Below are 21,777 nucleotides of genomic sequence, written 5' to 3' on the forward strand. Positions count from 1 at the left end.
GAATGAAGCCAATCCTTCAGGCAGTCCCCAGGTAAGTTGGGTCATTGGATACACAGTACACCTTTTCCTATACCAAGGAGAAGCTGTAGGACAAGGGTTTTCTACTGTTAGCTGTGTTAAGGCAGGGGGAGAGGCTATAGTGAATTCTAGCCCAAACTACTGTCTGTTTTCTCTCTCACCTCAGGCAGCTAAAGTGTGCCATGTTCCATGTCCACTCAGTTTTCTGACACAGGGCTTTGGATATACTGTGCATCTTTTTTTCTCTCCCCAGAAAGAATGTGGGAACTGGGGGATTTTTTTTCCCAATCACGTGTTTCTGTGCCAGCATAGGTATATGAAAAGAGTATATCTTGAGTTTTCCTAAAAGCTTTACTATGACTGGCTTTTGCTTGAACTGGGTGCAGGATCCTCTTAACTAAGTTTTGGCTTTTTTACAAAGGGAATCTATATGTAAATTGTTTTTGAATCAGTGTGTTCGTGCAAAGAAGGAGATTCTAGGGCTTCCTCTTCTGCCATCTTGCTGATGGGAAATGGCAGTTAATTTTTGTTTCTTCTTTGGTTGATTTATAGTCCCTACAGTGAAGGAAAAACTTGAATAAAATGCTGAGTCTATAAGGAACCAAAGACAGATTGTGGTCCAGGTGTAAATACAATTGCCTTAGTTACCTGTTACACCTGGAAACTGTTCCCTGGGGAAGTGACTGAGGAAGCTGCTGCCATGTGTTTCACTGAGTGCCTTATACCATCACACTTGCATTAAATCTTCTGTGACTTACTAAGTGGCAAGAATGGTAATAATAGAGACGGTTTATTTTTTTTTTTTTTGCTGCTTGATAGGACTCAAAGTCATAATCAAGATTATGATCTATAGTTCTGAAAAATTTCCAGGGCATATCAGAAGTCAATTGCAGGTGGCATTTTTTTAGAATCAAAGAAACCAAAGCCTCAAATCTGAAATTGCCTTTCCTGGACCAGAGGGATAAAAACAATAAGAAGAAAGCATTGAGGTTTTCCGGCTTAAGGAGGGTGAGTTTCTGAATTCCATTTATATTCATGTTTTCCTTGTTTGTGATGGAGACCGAGGACCTAAGGTATGACAGTTTCTTTCCAGTTTTTGCAGTCCTGAGACTCAAGTGAATCTTTCAGAGAAATCTGTTTGAGGGGAGAGCAGGAAATGTTCAGAATCATTAAGGGGCACAGGGGATTCAGTGTCTCAGTCAGTAAGTCCCCTCTTCATAGATGGAATGTTCATCCTTCTACATTTATAGCTTTTACTCTATGACATGGGGAGTAGCTTGTCCTCTCCTGGACTTTAGTAACAAGCCCCCTCCTGGCTTCATTTTTTGATTAGAGACAACCTTCTTGGTTCCTACACCACCAGGTCTAATCTGCATTAGAGGAAAGCACCAGGCTTTTGGGGTCGCTGCCTCCAATTTTACTGGTCAGAGGGGGGTCCAAGCAAATGAGTAAGAAATGGGAGAGAGGAGAGAAGGAAAATACTGTCCTAGTTCAAACTTCTTTTCCTTAATCCTTTGGTTTTTCCAACAGTTATGATTGCATATAGCAGCAGTTCCCTTCACACTGTAGGCTAAACTTTGATGCTTTTTGCTGCTTAATTTATAAAGTCTTTAAAAGGGAAAATCCATGTCCCTCACCTCCATGGTAAAGAAATTCTATGGATCTAGATTGAGCTATTCTCAGTCATTTCCAGCACAAACATCACTTTTTGTGAGGCGATGTTGTGAAAAATCTGTTTTTCCTCTATATAAACCTTTTCTTCTGTGCTTACAGACTCCCTTAAAGAAGAATGGCTCCTGGAAATGGCTCTTTCATGACTCGGTTCATTTTGGTGGCATTAACAGACCAACCAGATCTCCAACTCCCCGTGTTCTTCCTGTTCCTAGTAATGTATGTGGTCACTGTGATGGGAAATTTGGGATTGATAATTCTAATTGGGCTGAATTCATATTTACACACCCCTATGTATTTTTTCCTCTTTAACTTGCCCTTCATAGATTTCTTTTATTCTTCTGTGTATACGCCCAAAATGCTGATTAACTTCATATCAAAAAAGAACATTATCTCCTACATGGGGTGCATGACCCAGCTTTACTTCTTCAGTTTTTTTTTTTCTTTTTTTTTGGTGGGGGGTAATTCTGAATGCTATGTGCTGACATCAATGGCCTATGACCGCTATGTGGCTGTCTGTAAGCCACTTTTGTATAACATTGTCATGTCTCCTAAAGTGTGTTCCAGCCTTATGCTTGCTTCATACTTGATGGCATTTGCTGGTGCCATGGCTCACACTGGATGCATGCTGAGACTGACCTTCTGTGATGCCAACATCATCAACCATTATTTCTGTGACATCCTCCCTGTGCTCCAGCTCTCCTGCACAAGCACCTATGTCAATGAGCTGGAAGTTTTCATTGTGGTGGGCATCAATGTCATTGTACCCAGTCTCACCATATTTGTCTCTTATGGTTTAATCCTCTCCAATATCCTCCAAATCAGCTCTAAAGAGGGCAGATCAAAAGCCTTCAGCACCTGCAGTTCCCACATAATTGCTGTTTCTCTCTTCTTTGGATCAATTGCATTTATGTATCTCAAACCATCTTCTTCTGTGTCCATGGATGAGGGAAAAATATCTTCTGTCTTTTATATCAATGTGATTCCCATGATGTACCCCTTAATTTATAGCTTGAGGAACAAAGACATTAAATTTCCTCTGAGAAAAACCCGAAGTAGGAGAAGATTTTGATAAGAGAGTATCAGTGCGTGCAGTTAGTTAATAAAACAAGGAGATTCTATGTGTTTAATTAAAATATTTTTAGCTGCAGGCTTTTTATCCTATTTTTTCTTAACATGATTAAGAAAATGTGTGCCTTCTCTTAAAATTTGTTTTCAGTTTTTATATCTGAGACTTCTTTTTTTCTCATCATTTGTACAATATCTACTCCACTATTTTTCCTGTTTAGTAATAACATTAAATTACAAATATATTATCTCTGTTATTTTTTTCTATTGTCATTTTGAACTTTTTATTTTTACTGAAAAAAAGAAAATGGTCTCTAATTAATCGAATTTGAGTCATCTTTGATCTAATAAGAGATCAATGATCAAAATGAGCTAGGTTACACTAGATAGAGTAAGACTGTTTCATCGGCAGTATTATCTGCCAATTGCTACTAGAAGCATGAATCAAATACTTTGTTTCTACCCGCATTTTTTTATTCTTGGTCTGGGAAGAATATTCCTCCTTTAAATGCCAGAGATTAAAATTTTCATAGACTATTCAGTACAATCCATTTTGCATCGTAAATATTTTGCATCATGCTTCTTTGGGCAGAGTTTTCTTTTTGACCTCTTTACAGTGAAACCAGCATGATTGATATAGATTCATCCATAGATGGTAAAATGAAGCTCAGAATGGTTAGTGATTTACTTAAAGTCACACAGCTTCATAAATAAAAAGTCAACACTAAACTGTTAGCCTTCTAATTTCAAGTCTACTATTTTTGTAGTCTACTAACATACACTTTATTCTATGCTATCTGTCTCAGTAAGACTGTACTATGAGAAAATATTAATTTGAAACTTCGTTGCTATTTATTACAAGGGGATACATGAATTTCTCTCATGCTGTTATTTTGTTGTTGTTGTTTGTTTGTTTAGGCAAACTTTTTCATGGGGCATTTGTTTGTTTGGAAAGGAAGACCTTTTGCGCTGCTATATTGGTGAGATGATTTGCTCAAATAAGGAGCTAACTTTTTCTATAAAATTAATGTTTTTATGTTTGCAAGTGTCTGTGATTCAGAGAACAGAGCATGGGAGAGAAAGAAGCCCAGAATCATGTCATTAAGATAGACCTCAACAAGACATAAAGTCAATAAATAAGAGGTCCCTGTGTGGGGAGTGGTCACGAGCTTTAGGAAACAAATTCTATTCTGAATTTCCATCCTCTGTACAGGACTGTACATGTATTACACTGTCCATAAATCTTTGATGAAACTGTAATGCACATGAGTATAAATTAGCAATGATTTGGAAATGAAGGTAGAAATCTCTGGTCACATTTGGAACCAGGTAGAAAGAGGGCAGCAGATACAAGTGATAAAATAGTTAAGGGTAATTGAAACTCAAGTTAGGAAGAAGCAATTTAGAGAGTAAAATGATGAATAATGAAAGCCCCTGCCTATGAATTTCCTCTCCTTTCTGGAAGGCCCTAGAAGTATTATGGGGCTCACAGAGCTTCTCTGGATAAGATGAAAGCCTCAGTTATTTGATATTTAAAACAGTTAAACCAACAGGGCTGGAGAACAACTAAATCACTCTTATTTTTGTTGACTTCCATATGCTACTTCTATATGGATTGACAACTGGAAATAAATATTTGCTGAATACACCAAATTTTGGCACTAAATTTACTGGAATGGATATAGGATTATAATTTTTTAAAGGAAAAATGCTATCTTAAAAATCCTCAGTAAGATGTATCATGGGATAATGTGAATATTTTCTAAGATACTCTTAATAATATTATTATATACCACTTTCCTAATCTCCGCTCAATATTTAGGAGTTTTGAAATTTAGCACAGCTGGCTAGTTGGCTTATATGTTTTTAGATGTTCAGCAAGGCTAAATCCTTGTCTTATGGTTAAAATGACTGCTCATCTCCCATCCCCTAACCCCCAAATTCAACATGCTTCTTTTCCACTTACAAGCTCTATTCATATAAAATAGTTGATCTTGGTTGGAGTTTCCTTTTCTTTTTCCTTGTCTTTTTTCCTTTTTATTTTTACTTTTTCCTTTACTTACTGTTTCTTTTAATACACTTGTTTTCCTTATGGAAACAAATGTGTATCTAAACAAATAAATATATCTAAGCCATTTGGAAACTTTTGTAGACATTGTGGAACTGCATCCTCTCTGTTATGTATTTTATAATAATTTGAGGTTCCCAAGAGAGGGTCTATGTGGTCACTAATATTTCATTTCATAGGCCTAAAAATTCAAATAAAATCTGTTCATTTTCAGAAAAGGTATACTGTCTTCAAAATTAATTTTATATTTGACTACTTTGAAAAAAATATAAAATGTAACAATTAAGCATGACAATTTAAATTTAAAAGAGGCAAGTTTGCTGATAGTTAAGCAATTTAAGCACTTTTTATTTAGCAATAAGTGCTATGTCTATCATTTGGATTTGCTTCAAAAGGAAGACTATCAAGGCAGGGTATTTTAGGTGCACGACATAGTTATTCTCAGTCTTTTTTTTTTTTTTTTTTTTTGGTTTTTTGAGTTATATGAATGGCACTGACATGTTTTGAGGGAAGGTATGATTCTGCTGAAGTTATCACAGCTGAGAATCAACCTGGTAAGCCATGAAATTCTCCTGTGCCCCTGTACTAGGACAGAGCTGTTTCTAAGTCAGTGAGAAAACTTCATGTTTCTAAGCTTAACAGAAAATGGTCCTCCAAGTTAAAGACCAAAAAGAAAGTTCCCCGATTACATCCCAAATTTGTTGAATGAGTGAGCTACTTTTATTGCTAAGGAACAGGTTTTAAATGAACACGATCAGGGTGCACTGTGGTTAAGGATTGATGGAAACCAGAAGTAAAAGGGATCAGTTCTTTACCCCTTTAATTCCTAAACTCCATTTATTGAACTCCTTCCTCTACCTTGGCCTCCCTACACACACACACACACACACACACACACACACACAAACACATTCAGTGTCTTCAAATCTTGAATTTTATGAGATCACTGTCTGTTATGAATTGCATGGTGTGGAAACCACTTTTAATCTTTGCAAAGACATTCAGGTAGATGGTTCCTGCTCCAGCACCAGGACTGAGAAGTACTTGCTGAATCTAGCAAGAAGCAATAGTTATTCCTTTAAGCATTCATTTGTTTATGTAGTAAAACAACAGCAGTTTTTTTTGTTTTGTTTTGTTTGTTTGTTTGTATTTTACCCACTCAGTCCCTGGTAAAGTGTGGCAATGTGCTGTATTGACAAAACACGAAGATGGAATGTAAGAGACTGATGCGAAGGCAAACATTCATAATCCAACACAGTAGAGTTGTATCCTACACCTGAGTGAATTGTAAAACTGGTCTTATGTAGTCAACATCATTCCTGAAATTTGACTATGTCTGTTTTATGACCACACATGTTCTCTCATTTTAAAGCAAAAATATCTTATCAATTTAAATAGCAGCTATTGAGGGAATTATTCTACTAGAATATTTTAGAGGCAATCACATTAACCTTACACTTTAAGAGACATCCTCATAGTAGCCCCACGCCTGCTTAGATGGCATGTAAGAAGGAGAATTCCTCCAAACAGACGACAATCCCCATGTCAAGAAATGTGTTAAATATCAAGAATACAAAGATAAATTGGACATGGATCCTAATTCATTGAGAAAGTGATGTTTAAAGTGTATATTTGCAAAAATATTTTTAGGAGAGATTAATGGCCAATAAAAATCCCTAAAATGATACTTATGGTATGTTTGAGAAACAGTAAGGACTACTATACTGAATAATGGAGTAAAGGAGAGAGTCAAAGGAGATGAGGACGACGATGTAACAAGGGGAAGATCACCTTGGATCTTGTAGGTTATTGTGAAACCAGGCTGCTTCTTTGAGTGAAATGGAGTCTAGGAGATTTTTTAAAAACCTGTTTTTAAAACATCATCCTTGTTGCTTTTTGGGAATAAACTGTAGAAGGCAATAATAAATGAGAGACCTACTTAGGAGAGGATTGTAGATGTACTACTAACACACAATAGTTTCTCAAATCAAGGTGATTGTGTCATAGTTATGATATATGGATGAATTATGTATATATTATGTATATGAATGTAGTCATATTTTAATGCATTAAATATAAAATTTTTGTCAAAACATTACTTAAGTAAATCAGTGGACTGAAGTAGATTAGGAAAAAAATATAGCTTCATTTCAGGTAACCGATATAGGATTAATATATATTTTATTTTACAACTGAACAACAAATAAGAAATAACCTCACAGAAGATGGTGGAAGGACATAAAGTGGAAACAAAGCAAATTCAGTTTACAAATTAATGAAAAGAGGCTCAAGTTCATTAATAGAGAAATGCAATTTAGAAATGTTTAGAGAAGGAAAACAAATTCCACACACTGCCTGTGAGAATGTGAATTATTACAACCTTTGAGAAAAACGTTTAATTATATATACAGTAAACAGAAAGACAACATTCTGGAATGTGATCTCATTGAAGTGAAAGGTCTGACATAAAATGATGTATGTATTATGATGTTTATTTTATCATTGTTTTTGATGGTAAAAACTGGAAAAATAGAAAATATCTATCAATGTGAGATGGTTGGATAAATTATTTCTACAACACAGAAGGTTGGAGAGATTTCAATGAAGTGTTTTCAAATGACAAAAACAAGAGATCAAAAATACTTATTTTAAAACAAGAGCACAGCCCCTATAAATGTATGAGTGTGTGAGCAAGTGGGAAAATGTGGGAGGGTGTGTGCTAGGTTTAAACATGTGTAGCTGGGTGTGATGAGTTGGACAGTAGCTGTGGAAGGAACGGAATCACTATGTAAAAGGGGAATGAGGAAGATTCTGGGAAGATGGCAAAATAGTAAGCACCAGAAATGTTTCCCCACCTAAAAACAACTGCATTGGCAGAATCTGTCTTTATGTAACTCTATTGGAGCTCTGTAGTCTATTGAAGGCTTTCAACTTTCAGGAGACTTGACCAGTTAGTTGTGGTTGGTTTCAGCCCATTTTCAAGATGCAGCTACCCTTCCCCCACCCCAGCTTCATGGCAGGCAGGCGTGTACATATGCAGGAGAGATTTGGAAAAATACACAGGGGAGTCAAATAGGACCTTTTCCTCCAAATATTCAATGTCTGTGTTCTAATTACTGATTGCTGCTTCTGAATCAGAGAGGAGAGCAGTCATTGCTGGTGCACCTCCCCAGCATCTTTACAAGTCTCTCCTGATCCAGTTCAAGTGACTTCCAGGGGATTTAAAGGCCAGCACCCTTTAGCCCCCGCCCCCTTCAGTTTTCCCTTTTTTGTCTTTTGTGAGTCAAACATTAAAGACTAGGGCTTTTAAAAAGCAAGAAGCATATACAAAGGACATTAGAAGGTCCGCATGCATGTACATGGAAAGATACAGGCTAAAAAGACCAGAGAAGAACTTAAGTTTTTATCTGAGCCTGATCCTCAGCACAGAGACTGCCTGTAACAATAGAAACTACAAAACTAAGAAGGCAGATCAAGATGACAGAGTAGGAGAATGCTGGGCTCACCTCCCCTCAGGAACACATCAAACTACAACTACATTTAGAGAAACTCTTGCTGGAATCAATTTGGGCACTAGCAGAAGAGCTGTTCTACAACTAAGGCTGTAAAGAAAGATCCACATGGAGTCTGGTAGGAAGGGAGGAGAAGCAATCTGGTCAGGACTCCTAGCAGGAGACATAGAAGAAGAGAGAGATATCACAGGCTAGGGAATCCTCTCTGGGGAGCAAGTAGTTTGAGCCACATATTATGTACACAATCCCTGGGGTCTGACACCTGGAAGATGAACCCCCTCTGCTGGTTTGAAAACCAGTGGGGGTTTACCTGAGAGCTGTGAGAAACTGAGACTCTGCTCTTGAAGAGCACATGCACAGACCTGCTTTCTCCCAGTCACAGCATGGAGGCAGCAGATTGAAAACTGCCTGGGACTCTGGCCAGCTAGCAAGCACTGCCTTCACATACCCCGCAGCAGGCAGCAAACACCTGCTCCAGCCCTTCTTGCTCTGGAACTGCTCCCCACAAAAGCAGAGGCCACTGTTGCAAACAAAAGTGTTCACACTTGGAGAGAACGGAGCTGGCTTGGACCCCAGCCCTACCTTTGAGCCATTGCCAGCCCCTGCAACACTGCACATGCACCAGAACTAGCAAGCTAGCTCCATGGAAGAGTGAAACATCAACAGGGCAAGTGTCCCTGTGTACTCTTGGGAGGTGACAGAGCCACCACAGTGGTGTGGCATCAAAAATCATAGCCTCTAACTAAGACACACGCACTGGGGAAAAAGTGAATTCAGCACAGAAGTGCAGCCCCAAGCCCTCAGGCCTTGGCCACATCCCAAACCAAGTTAGAGTCTGCCATCACACCTGGGAGAAACCCCACTTTCTCAGGGGTCCTGCTCCAAGAACTCGGGCCCCACCCCTGCCCCCAGTAGGGTGGCAGCAGCCATGGAGCACAGGAGAAGCCCATTTGGCACTGTCTCTAGCCCTGCCAACTCCAGACCTACATCCCACCAGTGCAGTGGTTTCCAGCACATGCCAGGTGAAGACGCAGCCTGTGCTCACTTCAGAACCAGCTTTCCCCCAAAACCATAAGGCACACATAGACTGCACAGTGACATTGCCACACAAGGATGTGACTTCAAGACTGACAGAGGTAACTGTTTCACCTAATTTCATAGAGACAGAGAAGGTTAAACAAGATGAGAATAGAAAAGAATATATTTCAAATGAAAGACAAGGAAAAAACCCTGAAAAAAAGTAATGAAGAGGATATACATAATTAATGTGATAAGAGTTCACAGCAACAGTAATAAGAATGCTAACTGAACTAAAGAAAAGAGGATGAACACTGTGAGAATTTTAACAAGGAACTACAAAATATTAAAAAGATCAAGTTGGAGCAGAAGTATACAATAACTATAATGAAAAATATGCTAGAGGGAATAAACAACAGATCAGGTGATACAGAATAACATATAAGTGATATGGAAGATAGAATAATGGGAATTACCCAACTAAAACAGCAAAAAGAAAAACAAACTTTAACAATGAGAATAGTTAAAGGTACCTCTCAAACAATACCAAGCACACTAACATTTGCATTATAGAGGCCCCAGAAGCAGAAGAGAGAGAGGAAAGTGTTTGAAAAATGTATTTAATAACATTATGGCTGAAAACTTCCTGAAGCTGAAGAAGGAACAGATACCCAGTTAGAGGAAGCACAGAGCCCCAAAGATGAACCCAAAGAGACTCACAGCAACATAGAAGGTAATTATGTGACTTGAAGGGGCTGTTAGGTAACTTCACAGTGGTAATCACATGGCAATAGATGTTTATTAAATAAACAAGTTTTGAACCTTAAAGCTACTAGTGTTTTATGTCAGTTATTTCTCAATACATTTGGAAAAAAAATCAAGTTCGTCTCACACTGAGATAAGGGAAAGTGAAAGGAGAGTGCAGCATAATTACCCAATTTTTCTTCTACCATATTAAAATGTATTATATTCTCGCAGTTTTCAAATAATATGTATATGCATATACATACATATATGTATGTATCAAGGATCTTAATTTGGATTTTATAAATATTCTTAAAACCTTCTTGGGATATTTATTAGATCACTTTTTAAAAAAAATTTAATTCAAATATTGTGTAAGACAACAGTTCCCATCAGAGGCAGCTGTTTGCTTAGATTATTGCTGAAACGATTCCTAATTGGAAACAATTCCCTTCATGGATAGGGACCTACTTAGACCACATAACTCTATTCCTTAATTCATAGAGGAAATTAACATAGATTAATTTTTCACACACTGTTATAGTTCTGTTACAGAAGAAAAACTTATTTTAGGACAGTTCCTTTACCAAGAGTTATGTTCCAGTCTGTGTAGACAATCTATGAACTAACAAGTCTCAGAGGGAACATTTTTACTATAAGTGTGTCACTGATAGGACAGCTGATATCCAAAACTCAGTAAACCCCAGATAACTGCACTTCTCTTCAAATAAACCTACTGTAACATTGTGGGTTTGCTACAACACATTTCTAAGTTCTATTCTCCAGAAATTCAATTGTTCATTGCCTTTACACCAAGGATTCCTATTCTTTTGGTTTGTTTAAAAATTCAAATTATGACAACATTTGAGTAAAGGAAAGAACATCTCTCAATCGTGGCTGCTTGTTTTGAGTAGGGGATGGGAATCAAATGCACTGGTCACATGGATTGACAGGTTTTTTCCTGCTTCTCCATCTTTACTCAAGTTTCAAGAGAAGAGTACAGTCAGGCTAGCCAGTTATTAGTCATAACTTCCATTTGAAACTTTACAGTCACACTTGCTTTGAGACTGGGAACTTTGGTTGTTACAATGATGCTTGGGAAAAGAGTCTAGCGACTTTTAATTTTTTTTAATATCACAAGGATTTGTGGAGTTTCCTAGTAGGAATTCTAACCTCTACTGATATAATTAATAATTTTTTATTTAACTTGGATCCTTTTCAAAATGCTGCACTATGAATGTCTCCATTCTTGCTTAATTTTGTGAAAACAGCAGTTTTAAACTCATATGTGATATATTGGAATGATCCTAAACACAGATCTCAGATCATAGATACAAAGAATGAAGAAAAAGCTTCAAAGTAAAATCTAAAATTAAAATTTCAAAATATATAATCTTTGAGTGCCTGCTATAAACTGAATGTTTGTGTCCTCCTGAAATTCATATGCTGAAACTGAATCCTCAGTGTGATAGTCTTAGGAGGTGAGAACTGTGGTAGTTGATTATGTCATGAGGATGGGGCTTTCAAGAAAGGATCAGTGTTTTTGTAAAAGAGCCACCAGAGAGTTCCCTTTTCTCTTTGGTCCTGTGAGGACACAGCAAGAAATGGCAGTCTATGAACCAGGATGAGGAACCTCAGCAGACACTGAATCTATTGGTGCCTGAACCTTAGACTTCCCTGACTCCAGAACCTTTAAGAAATAAAATTCTTTTCATCATAAGACACCCAGTCTGTAGATATTACTGTAGCAGCCCAACTGGAATAGTACAATGCCTAGGTAATCTTTACCATCTTTCTCTCTTCTAAAGGATTCCCACAAACCCCATGACTGTGGTAGCACAAGTCATTGTTCTGTGTTTTGAGGCACTTCTTACTCTGAACAGTTTGAAAAAATTGAGTCTAATGCTTCTCTTATCACTAAGGGAAGCCCTGCTAGATACGTAAAGAATGAGTCCCTCCTTCCCTACTAAATATAAGTCTGTGTGTAAATATATGCTTATTTTTAAGATGAATAAGAATTCAGAATTCATTGAGGGTTTTGGGTTATAATTTTCTTTTCTTGTAGTGTCTTTGTCTGGCTTTAACATAAGGGTAATGCTGGCCTCATTAAGTGGATTTGAAAGTGTAACTTGTTCATCACTTTTGTGGAAGAGTTGAGAAGGACTGGTGTTAATTCTTTTTAAATGTTTGGTAGAACTGACACCTGAAGGCACCAGATCCTGGGATTTTCTTTGTGGGGAAGTTTTGACTATTAGGTCAAGCACCTGTCCAGTTATAGTTCTGTTCAGTATAGCTATTTATTCATGATTCATTTTTGGTTGATTGTATGTTTATAGGAATTTATTCATTTCTTTAGGATTATCTAATTTTTTGGTGTGTAAATGTTCATATAACCTTATAATCCTTTTTATTTCTGTGACATCAGTTGTATTGTTGCCTTCCATTTCTGGTTTTATCTGAGTCCTCTTGTTCGCTTTACTACACTTACTTAGGGCTTGTCAATTTTATCTTTTTTACAAAGCTCTTAGTTTTATTGATTTTCCTATATTTTATTATTCACTATTTGATGTATTTGTGATCTAATCTTTATTATTTCCTTCCTTCTGCTAATTTGAAGCCTCAGTTGTTCTTTTTCTAGTTACTTAAAGTGTAAAGGTAGGCTGTTGATTTGAGTCTCTCTTCTTTTTTAATATAGGGTTTTTTTAAATAGATTTTCTTCTTAGTTTTGCTTTTGCTGTATCCCATAAATTTTGATATGTTGTATTTTCATTTGTCACGGATATCTTTAAAAAATTTCCCTCAAATTTATCCTTTAAACCATTCGTTTTCAAAAGTGTGTTGTTTAATTTCCATTTATTTGTGATTTTTTTTTTTGTTTTCTTAATCCTATTGATTTCTAATGTTACTCAACCATGACCAGAGAATATGCTCTGTAGGAATTTAATCTTCTGAAATTTAAGATGTGTTTTGTAATCTAACATGTGATCTCTCCTAGAGAATATTTCCATGTGTACTTGAGAAGAATGCACATTTTCTGAATATCTGTTAAGTCTGTTTGCTCTCTAGCACTGCTCAATTCCACTTTTAGTTAATATTACGTCTAATTCATTTTTTCATTATTGAAAGTGGTATAGTGGAGTCTCCTACTAGTATTGCTATCTATTTCTCCCTTTTTCTCTGTTTGCTTTATACAACTAGGTGCTTTAAATATGGGTGCAAGTTTACGTATATGTTGTATTTTCATGTGGAATTCATTCTTTTATTTTTATAATTATACAATATCCTCTTTTATCCACAGTTTCTGACCTAAGTATATTTTGTCTTATATAAGTTTGGCCACCCCTGCTTTCTTTTGGTTGCCTTTTGCATCAAATACACTTTTCCATTCTTTTACTTTCAGGGTATGTGTGTCCTTAAATCAAATGTGCATTTATCATAGACAACATATATTTGTATCTTTTTGTTTTTATCCATTCACTCACACTATGTCATTTGATAGTTGAGATTAATCTGTTCCCACTTAAAGTAGTTATTGACTGGGAAGGATTTACTATTGCATAGTTTGTTAACTGTTTTACCTTTATCTTGGAGTCCTTTTGTCCTTCTTTCCCTCTCTTGATGTCTTCATTTGTGTTTCTGTGATTGTTGTATTGATAAGCTTTGATTAATTTCTCTCTCTCTTTTGTATAACTTCCATAGGGATTTTCCTTTTGGTCATCATGGGGCGTATATAGAATACCTTGTAGTTGTAACAGTCTATTTTAATTTGATAAGAGCTTAACCTTACTTGCTTACAAAGACTCTAGGCACTTACTCATCTCCATACTTTATGCTGTTGATCACAATTTACATGCATTACACCCAGTTACACATTTTTTACTGATTGATGCATTGATTTAATTATTTAATTTTCCTTTGGGAGTGCAGGAGGAGTCAGGAAAACCATATCTCTAGAATTCACATTCACAAAGGGTCTCAAATGTAACAAGAGAAATGCTACAACGTGGTTAAAGAGACAAAAATCATAAAATTACACTGACAGGAATATATGATTTTTTTAATTTAATTTGAATTCTGTTACTTGACTATACCATATGCTGTACACTGTAAATTAATATTTTTATAAATCATGTGATGAATTAGCTTTTGACTGGCACCATAATTTGATTGTATTTTTTGGTGTTATGATAACTACGTTTTAAAGGTAAATGTTTAAAATAAACCATTTTGTAACCCTTCAGTTATACATGTTTAAACCTCCTGTATATATTCACATATTTTCCAATTGTTTATAGCTTAGATATAGTTATTGGGGTGTAGCATTGATTTAAAGAAATATTTTAATGTCTTCTTTTGTCATTTAAAAATACTTATATTATGTAATCATTAACATTTTAAGTTATATTTATTTTTAATACTTTTGTCTTTTACCTTTTATATCAAAAACAAAAGAAACTTACCCACTACTTTTACAATTATTACAGTGTTCTGTGTTTTTCTATGTTTGCCTTTATCAATTTGTTTTAGACTTTCTTAAGCTAACATGTTGCTGTTTCGAGTCCATTCTTCTCAGTTGAAGAACTCCATTAGCGTTTCTTATAAAGCAGGTCTAATGGTGATGAACTCCTTCAGCTTTTGTTTGCCTGAGAAAATTTTTCTCTCCCTTTTTGAGGGATATATTTGCTGATTACAGTATTCTTGGTTGACTATTTTCTTTCAGCACAGTGAATATATCAACCAACTCCCTTATGAACTGCAAGATTTCTGCTATAATCCACTGAATCCTGCAAAAATTCTGTTGATATTTACACGGGGTTCCATCATGTAAGCCGCATTTCTCTTGCTGCTTTGAAAATTATCTTTGTTTTTGACTTTTGATAATTTGATTACAACGTGATTGCTGTGGATTTCTTTGTAGTCATCTTATTATTGATCCTTTTTGCTTCCTGGATTTGGATGTCCATGTCTTTCCACAGATTTGGGGATTTTTTCATTTTTAAAGAAACTTGCAGGTAATTTTTAGCTCTCTTTTCCCATGGCATCCCTAAACTCTTTATATTGATTCCCTGATACAATCTAATAAGTCCCTTACTTTCTTCACTGTTTTTCATTCTTTTTAGTTTTGCTCATCTGATGAATAATATCAAATGATCTTTTTTTTTTGAAACCTATGATCCTTTCTTTTGGTTGATCCAGTTTGTGGTCGTAACCCTTAAGTGAATTTTTCAGTTCAGGTATTGTCTTCTTTAGTTACATGATTTCTGCTTGGTACTATTTAAAGTTTTCTGTCTCTTGGTTGAAATTCTAACTCTGTTCATGTATTGTTCTCTGACTAGAGTGAGCATGTTTATGACCGTTAATTTGAATACTCTGTCAGGTAAATAACATATTTCCATTTTATTAGGGTTGGTTTGTGGAGATTTATGCTGTTCCTTTTTACAAAATATTTGGATGTGTCTTCATTTTCTTTGACTCTCTGTGCTAAACATTAAACAAAAGAGCCACCTGCCCTAATCTTCATGGAATGGCCTGTACTGGAGAAGACTTACACTGATTAGCCTGGCCAGAGACCGGGGGTCCTCTCAACCTTTCTGTTAGTCAATCCATTTTCTTTGTTCTTATGGTTCCCAGGCTGCTAGTGTACGTCAGCTCCCATTAGTGCTCTAAAACACACAATACTGAAGCCAGTTCCTCAGGCAGCCCCCAGATAAGTTGCATCACTCGATGCCCAGTGCACCTTTTTTCCCTCACCAAAGAGAAGCTGGAGAAAAGGAGTGTTCTTGGGCGACTGCTGCACTGAGCCAGGGAGAGGGGCTATGGTGACTTTCAACCAAACTGCTGCCTTTGTTCTCTCTCACCTCATGTAGCCTCTATACCACATCCAGGGTCCCCTCAGCTTTCTGATACAGGTGATAAAGCAGGCAGTTTTCTGACTGCCCCTAGGAAATTTGGAGCTCTGGTGGATATGCGGTGCTCCTTTTCCCCTTGCCAGTGGGTAGCTGGGGGATTCATCCCAGTCACATGGTGTTGTGCCAGGATGGGTATTCTGACAAGAGGGGATCTCTTAGCAGCTTCAATATGTCTGGCTTCATGCATAAACTGTGTGAAAGACTCTTCTAACATGTTTTTGGACTTCTTACATAAAGAATCTGTACATAAATTGACTTTGAATCAATATGTTTATGTAGCGAGAGACTGGGGCTTCCTCTTCTGTCATCTTACTCAGCAGTAAATGGGAGTTCATTTTTTGGCTCTTCCTTAAGGGACGTAAGAATCACTACAGTGAAGGAAAAACTTGAGTAAAGTATTGAATTCTTAAGGGACAAAAGACAGATTGTGGTACAGGGTGTAAATGCAATCCCCTCAGTTCTCTGTTATACATAGAATGTTTCCCTGGGGAACAGACTGACAAGCTTCTGCCACGTTTACAACCAAGTACATTATATCATTACACTCACATTAAATCTTCTGTGACTAATCAAATGGCAAAAATGATAATAATAAAAAATGTTTATTTTTCTCTGCTGGTTGAGTGGACTGAAAGTCATAATCAGAAATTATGATCTATAGTTCTGAATGATTTCCAAGTCAACTCAGAAAGTAAGAGTGGGCTGCATTCTTTTAGAATCAAAGGAACCAAAGCCTCAGGACCTGAAATTGCCCTAGTAAGATCATAGGGTAAAACCAATGGTAAGGCTCCAGAGTTTTTTGGAAGAAAAATGGTGAGTATCTGGATTTCATTAATATTCATGTCCTCCTTATTTGTGATGGAAGTCCAGGGATCTAAGATATGACAATTTCATCCCCATTTTTTTCATCCTGAGACTCAAGTAAAACTTACAGAAAAATCTATTTGAGAAGGGGATCAGTGAATGTTCAGAGACATTAGGGGGCTCACAGGATGCATCAGATCATTTAGTAAGTTCTCACTTCATGGATGGATGTCTCACTCATCTACATTTATGGCTTTTACTCTGTGATGTGGGGCCATAAGTTAACTTCTCCTAGACTCTGGACATTTAGTTTTAGTTAAGAAACAGTCTTCTTTGTTCTCAACCCACCAGGTCTAATCTGCATTAGAGGCCAGCACGAAATTGGTAGGGTCTCTGCCTACAATTTTGCTGGTGAGGAGAGAGTTCAAGCAAATGAGGAAATGTTGAGATGAGGGAAGGATGATTCTATCCTGGTCCAAACTTCTTCTCCATTATCCATTGTTTTTTATTGTTTGTTTGTTTATTTGTTTTCCTAGCAGTCAAGTTTGCATAGGTCAGCAGTTCCCTTCTCTTTGTAGGCTGGGTTTTGATGTTTTTTTCTGCTTAGCTTATAAAGACCCTGAAAAGTAAAAGTCCATATTGCTCAGTTTCATGAAATTGGTAACACAATTCTTTGAGTCCAGGTTGGGCTACTCTCAGATATTCCCAGTCCAAACTCCACACTTGTGATAGGAGATACTGTATGAAAATTGAGTTGTTATTCTCTAATGTAACTCTTCTTGTGTGCTCACAGATCCCCTTAGAGAAGAATGGCTCCTGGAAATGGTTCTTTTGTGACTGAATTTGTTCTGTTGGGATTAACGGACCAACCAGATCTCCAACTCCCCCTGTTTTTCCTATTTCTAGTAATGTATACAGTCACTGTGATGGGAAATTTGGGATTGATAATCCTAATTCAGCTGAATTCACACCTACACACCTCCATATATTTTTTTCTCTTTAATTTGTCCTTCATAGATCTCTGTTATTCTTCTGTGTTTATACCCAAAATGCATATTAACTTCATATCAAAGAAGAATATTATTTCTTACATGGGGTGCATGATGCAGGTTTACTTTTTCAGGTTTTTTTTTTTTGTCTTTCTGCATGTTATGTGTTGACATCAGTGGCCTATGACTACTATGTGGCCATCTGTACTCCACTTTTGTATCATGTTACTATGTCCTCCAAATTTTGTTCCAACCTTATGCTTGGTTCATACTTGATGGCATTTTCTGGTGCCATAACCTTCACTGGATGCATGCTGAGTCTGACCTTCTGTGATGCAACCACCATCAACCATTATATGTGTGACATCCTCTCTCTGCTCCTGCTCTCCCGCATGAGCACCTACATCAATGAGCTGGTAGTTTTCATCGTGGCGGGCATCAACATCATTGTGCCCAGTCTCACCATCTTTGCCTGTTACACTTTCATTCTCTCTAGCATCCTCCACATCAGCTCCACAAAGGGCAGGTCTAAAGCCTTTGACACTTGCAGTTCCCACATTGTTGCTGTTTCTCTGTTCTTTGGATCAGGTACATTTATGTATCTCAAACCATCCTCTTCTATGTCCAGGGATGAAACAAAAATCTCTTCTGTCTTTTACACCAATGCAGTCTCCTTGCTGAACCCCTTAATTTACAGTTTGAGGAATAAAGATGTTAAACTTGCTCTGAGAAAAACCCTGAGTAGAGCACATTTTTGTGGAGAAATAGTATCTGCCTGTGCATTTAAGTAAAGGGCAGGGAGATCATAAGTGTTTATTTTTAACAGCAGACATTTTATCCTATTTTTTTTCTAACAAGGGAAGGAAATTTAAGTCCTCTTTGAATAATTTATTTCCAGATTTTCGATGTCTTTTTTTTTTCTAGCCATTTGCACAATATCATCTTCACATTTTCCTGTTTAGTAATAATATTAAATAAGAAATATATTATAATTTTCTTTTCATTGGCCTTTAAAACTCTTTTTTTCCCCTGGAAAAAGATGAATGATGAACGATCTCCAAATGATGTAATTACGTAACACTAGGGTGACAATGTGTCATGGGGTTGTTTTTCATTAGAGTATTGAATCAGCTACCCTGTTTCTACTCTTATCTTTCCATACTCTGATTGGCAAGAATACGTCTCCTTTAAATGCCAGAGAGTAAAGTTTCTATAAAGATTATCATGTATAACCCATTTTGCATATGTAAAAATTTTGCATCAAGCTTCTTTTGCAAAGAATTTTTTTTTTTCCTTCTTACAGTAAAATCAGCAACTAACAGATCACCAAAATATATGTTTCACATGAATGGAGAAGTGAAGCTTAGAGTAGTTAATGATCTACATAATGTCACATACCCTTATAAAAAAATCTACACTAAACTCTTAACTTTCTGATTTCAGTTTTATTACCCTTCAATATACTTTGCATCCTCTTGTTTCTATAATTCTGTTTCAGTGAGCATGGAATATGAGACAACATTTCTAGTTAAAAATTGACTCTGCTTTGTTCCAAAAAAATATATGAATTTGTCTCAGGCTTCCTACGTCTTTTTTGTTTGTTTGTTTGCTCTTATTTAGGAAAACAGTTTGATGGTACTTTTTTTTCTGGAAAGAGGAGACCTTTTGACTAGTATATCTGATGGATAATTGGCTCAAATAGGAAGTTTACTTTTTCTGCAAAATTAAAAAACTGAATTTGGAATGTTTGCAAGTGTTTGTGCTTCAGAGAATCAGGTTGAGAGAGAAAGTTTGTCAGAAACATGTAATTATGTCAGGACTCAATGAGATATATGGTCAATAAATAAGATGTCCCTGTATGGGGAGTGGTCATGAGACCTAGGGACTGCATTTCAATCTGAAATTGTATCCTGTTTTGTAGAGTACTGTATTTCACTGTTCATAAATCTTTGATGCAAGTATATGCAAAATGACGGTATATCAGTAGAGTTTTAGAGAATGAAAGTGGAAAAGTTGTGGCCTCATTTCAGTAACGAAGTAGAGCTAGGGTAGTAGCTACAGGAATAAATAGTGAGGGGTAATTGAATCTCAAGTGAAGAAGAGGGAATTTAGAAATAAAAATGTTGGATAATGAAAGCCCCTGCCTACGATTCTCCCTTTGGAAGTCCCAGAAGTTTTATGGAGATCACAGGATTTGTCTGGATGGAATGAAAGCTTTTGTTATTTGATATTAAAAATGTTAAACCAGCAGGGATGGATGACCTGGGAACAACCAAATTACTCCTGTCTTTCATGGCTTCCATATGGATTTTTAGGTACAAAATCACCACATTGCAGCTGTGAGAGCAATGACAGCTTGAGATAAATATTTGGTGAATAAACCAAATTGTGACAGTCTTTGCTAGAAAGGATTTTGGATTTTTTTAAAGGTAAAAAAATGCTACTTAAAAACTTCCCAGTATGATGCATCAGTGACAATGTAAATATTTTCTAAGATACTTTTAATAATATTTATTAATAAACACTTTCCTAATCTCCACTCAATAATAATGTATTTATGTATTTTGAAATAGGGAAGAGCTGGTTTTGGGCTTGTTTGCGTTTTAGATGTTTGGCATGTTAAGTCCTTGATGAATGGTTTTAAATGACCACTCATATCCACCCCTGACCCCAGTATCAACATGCTGATTTTCATTTAACAAGTTCTATTTATATAAAGTAGTTGGTCTTTGTTGGAGGGATTTTTTGTTTGTTGTTGTTTTACTAAGAGTTCCCCTCAATAAACTTGTTTTCTTTATAGAAACATTTGTACATTAGATATAAACACATTTGTATCTAAGCAAGTAAATATGAATATAAACATATCAACAACAAACTAATAAAGTTCATCTAGTCCAGAAAGGAAGAAGTAAAACTTCTTAATGATACATGATAGTCTATGTAGAAAACCCTGTGTAATCTACAAGAGGAGATACTATAAATCACAATCGAGTTTAGTCAGGTTGTAGGAAACAAAATCAATACACAAAAATTTATCATTTCAAGACATTATCAATAAATAACAAAAAATTAAATTTAAAAATACCATTTGCAAAAGCACAAAACATAAAATTCTTAGTGATAAAGATGGAAAAATATTGATATATGTAAGATCACTGTAAGCAAAACCTTGTTGAGAGAAATTAAAGGAGACCTGAATATACTGTGTTTCTGCAGCAGAAGACTCATTATTAAGATGTCAGTTTTTCTCAGATTTATTCACAGAAACAATATAATGCTATTCAAAATCCCTGCAGGCATTGTGTAAACAATGATAACCTATTTGTAAAATTCATAAGAAGATGCAGAAGTCCTAGAATAGAATAAACAACTTTGATAAAGAAGAATGATGCTGGAGGATTTACATTATAAACTTCAAAACATATTGTGAAGCTGCAAGTAACAAGACAGCGGGACAAGGGCATCAAGATGGATAAAAAATCAATAAAGAAGAATAAAGAGTTCAAAAATAGACCCACACATAACTGGTCAATTGATCTCAACAAAGTTACATTACAAGGCCATCTGATGGTGCTAGAAAAATTGGACATGCTAAAGAAAAGAAAGAAAGAAAGAGAAAGAAAGAAAGGAGATAAGAAAGAGAAAAGAAAAAAAGAAAAGAAAGAGAAGAAAAGAGAAGAAAGAGAAAAGAAAAGAAAGAAAAAAAAAGGGATACACACAAAGAAACCATGAGTGAATCTCAAAATAATTACGTTGAATCAAAGAAGTCAAGATAAGAGTATATAGATGAAGGTTGAGAGGGAGAGATTACAAAGGGGGTGGATACGTTCATTCTCATAATTTTGCTGATGATTTCATGGGTAAATATGTCAAATTTATCTAATTATACATTTTGAACATGTGCAATTTATTATATATCAATTATACCTAGAACAAGCTGCTAAAATTTTGATAAAGAAATGAACAGGCAATTCATG

General features: G+C 36.0%; 1 protein-coding gene and 1 pseudogene across 1 annotated transcript; both read left to right on the forward strand.

Annotated features, from left to right (window-relative positions):
• The first annotated feature begins 1,807 nt into the window (after positions 1–1,807).
• LOC130861225 (olfactory receptor 8B3-like) lies at positions 1,808–2,761 on the forward strand. Its single transcript, XM_057749868.1, has one exon. It carries the CDS (start codon positions 1,808–1,810, stop codon positions 2,759–2,761), a length of 954 nt encoding a protein of 317 aa, XP_057605851.1.
• Positions 2,762–17,620: 14,859 nt separating this feature from the next.
• On the forward strand, positions 17,621–18,591 carry LOC130860951 (olfactory receptor 8B3-like; annotated as a pseudogene).
• Positions 18,592–21,777: the final 3,186 nt, after the last annotated feature.

The sequence above is a fragment of the Hippopotamus amphibius genome, chromosome 9 (genome assembly GCF_030028045.1).
Source record: "Hippopotamus amphibius kiboko isolate mHipAmp2 chromosome 9, mHipAmp2.hap2, whole genome shotgun sequence".
Lineage (NCBI taxonomy): Eukaryota > Metazoa > Chordata > Mammalia > Artiodactyla > Hippopotamidae > Hippopotamus > Hippopotamus amphibius.

Excerpts from the sequence above, each read along its gene's own strand:
- LOC130861225 (XM_057749868.1), top strand. The coding sequence starts at position 1,808 with ATGGCTCCTGGAAATGGCTCTTTCATGACTCGGTTCATTTTGGTGGCA.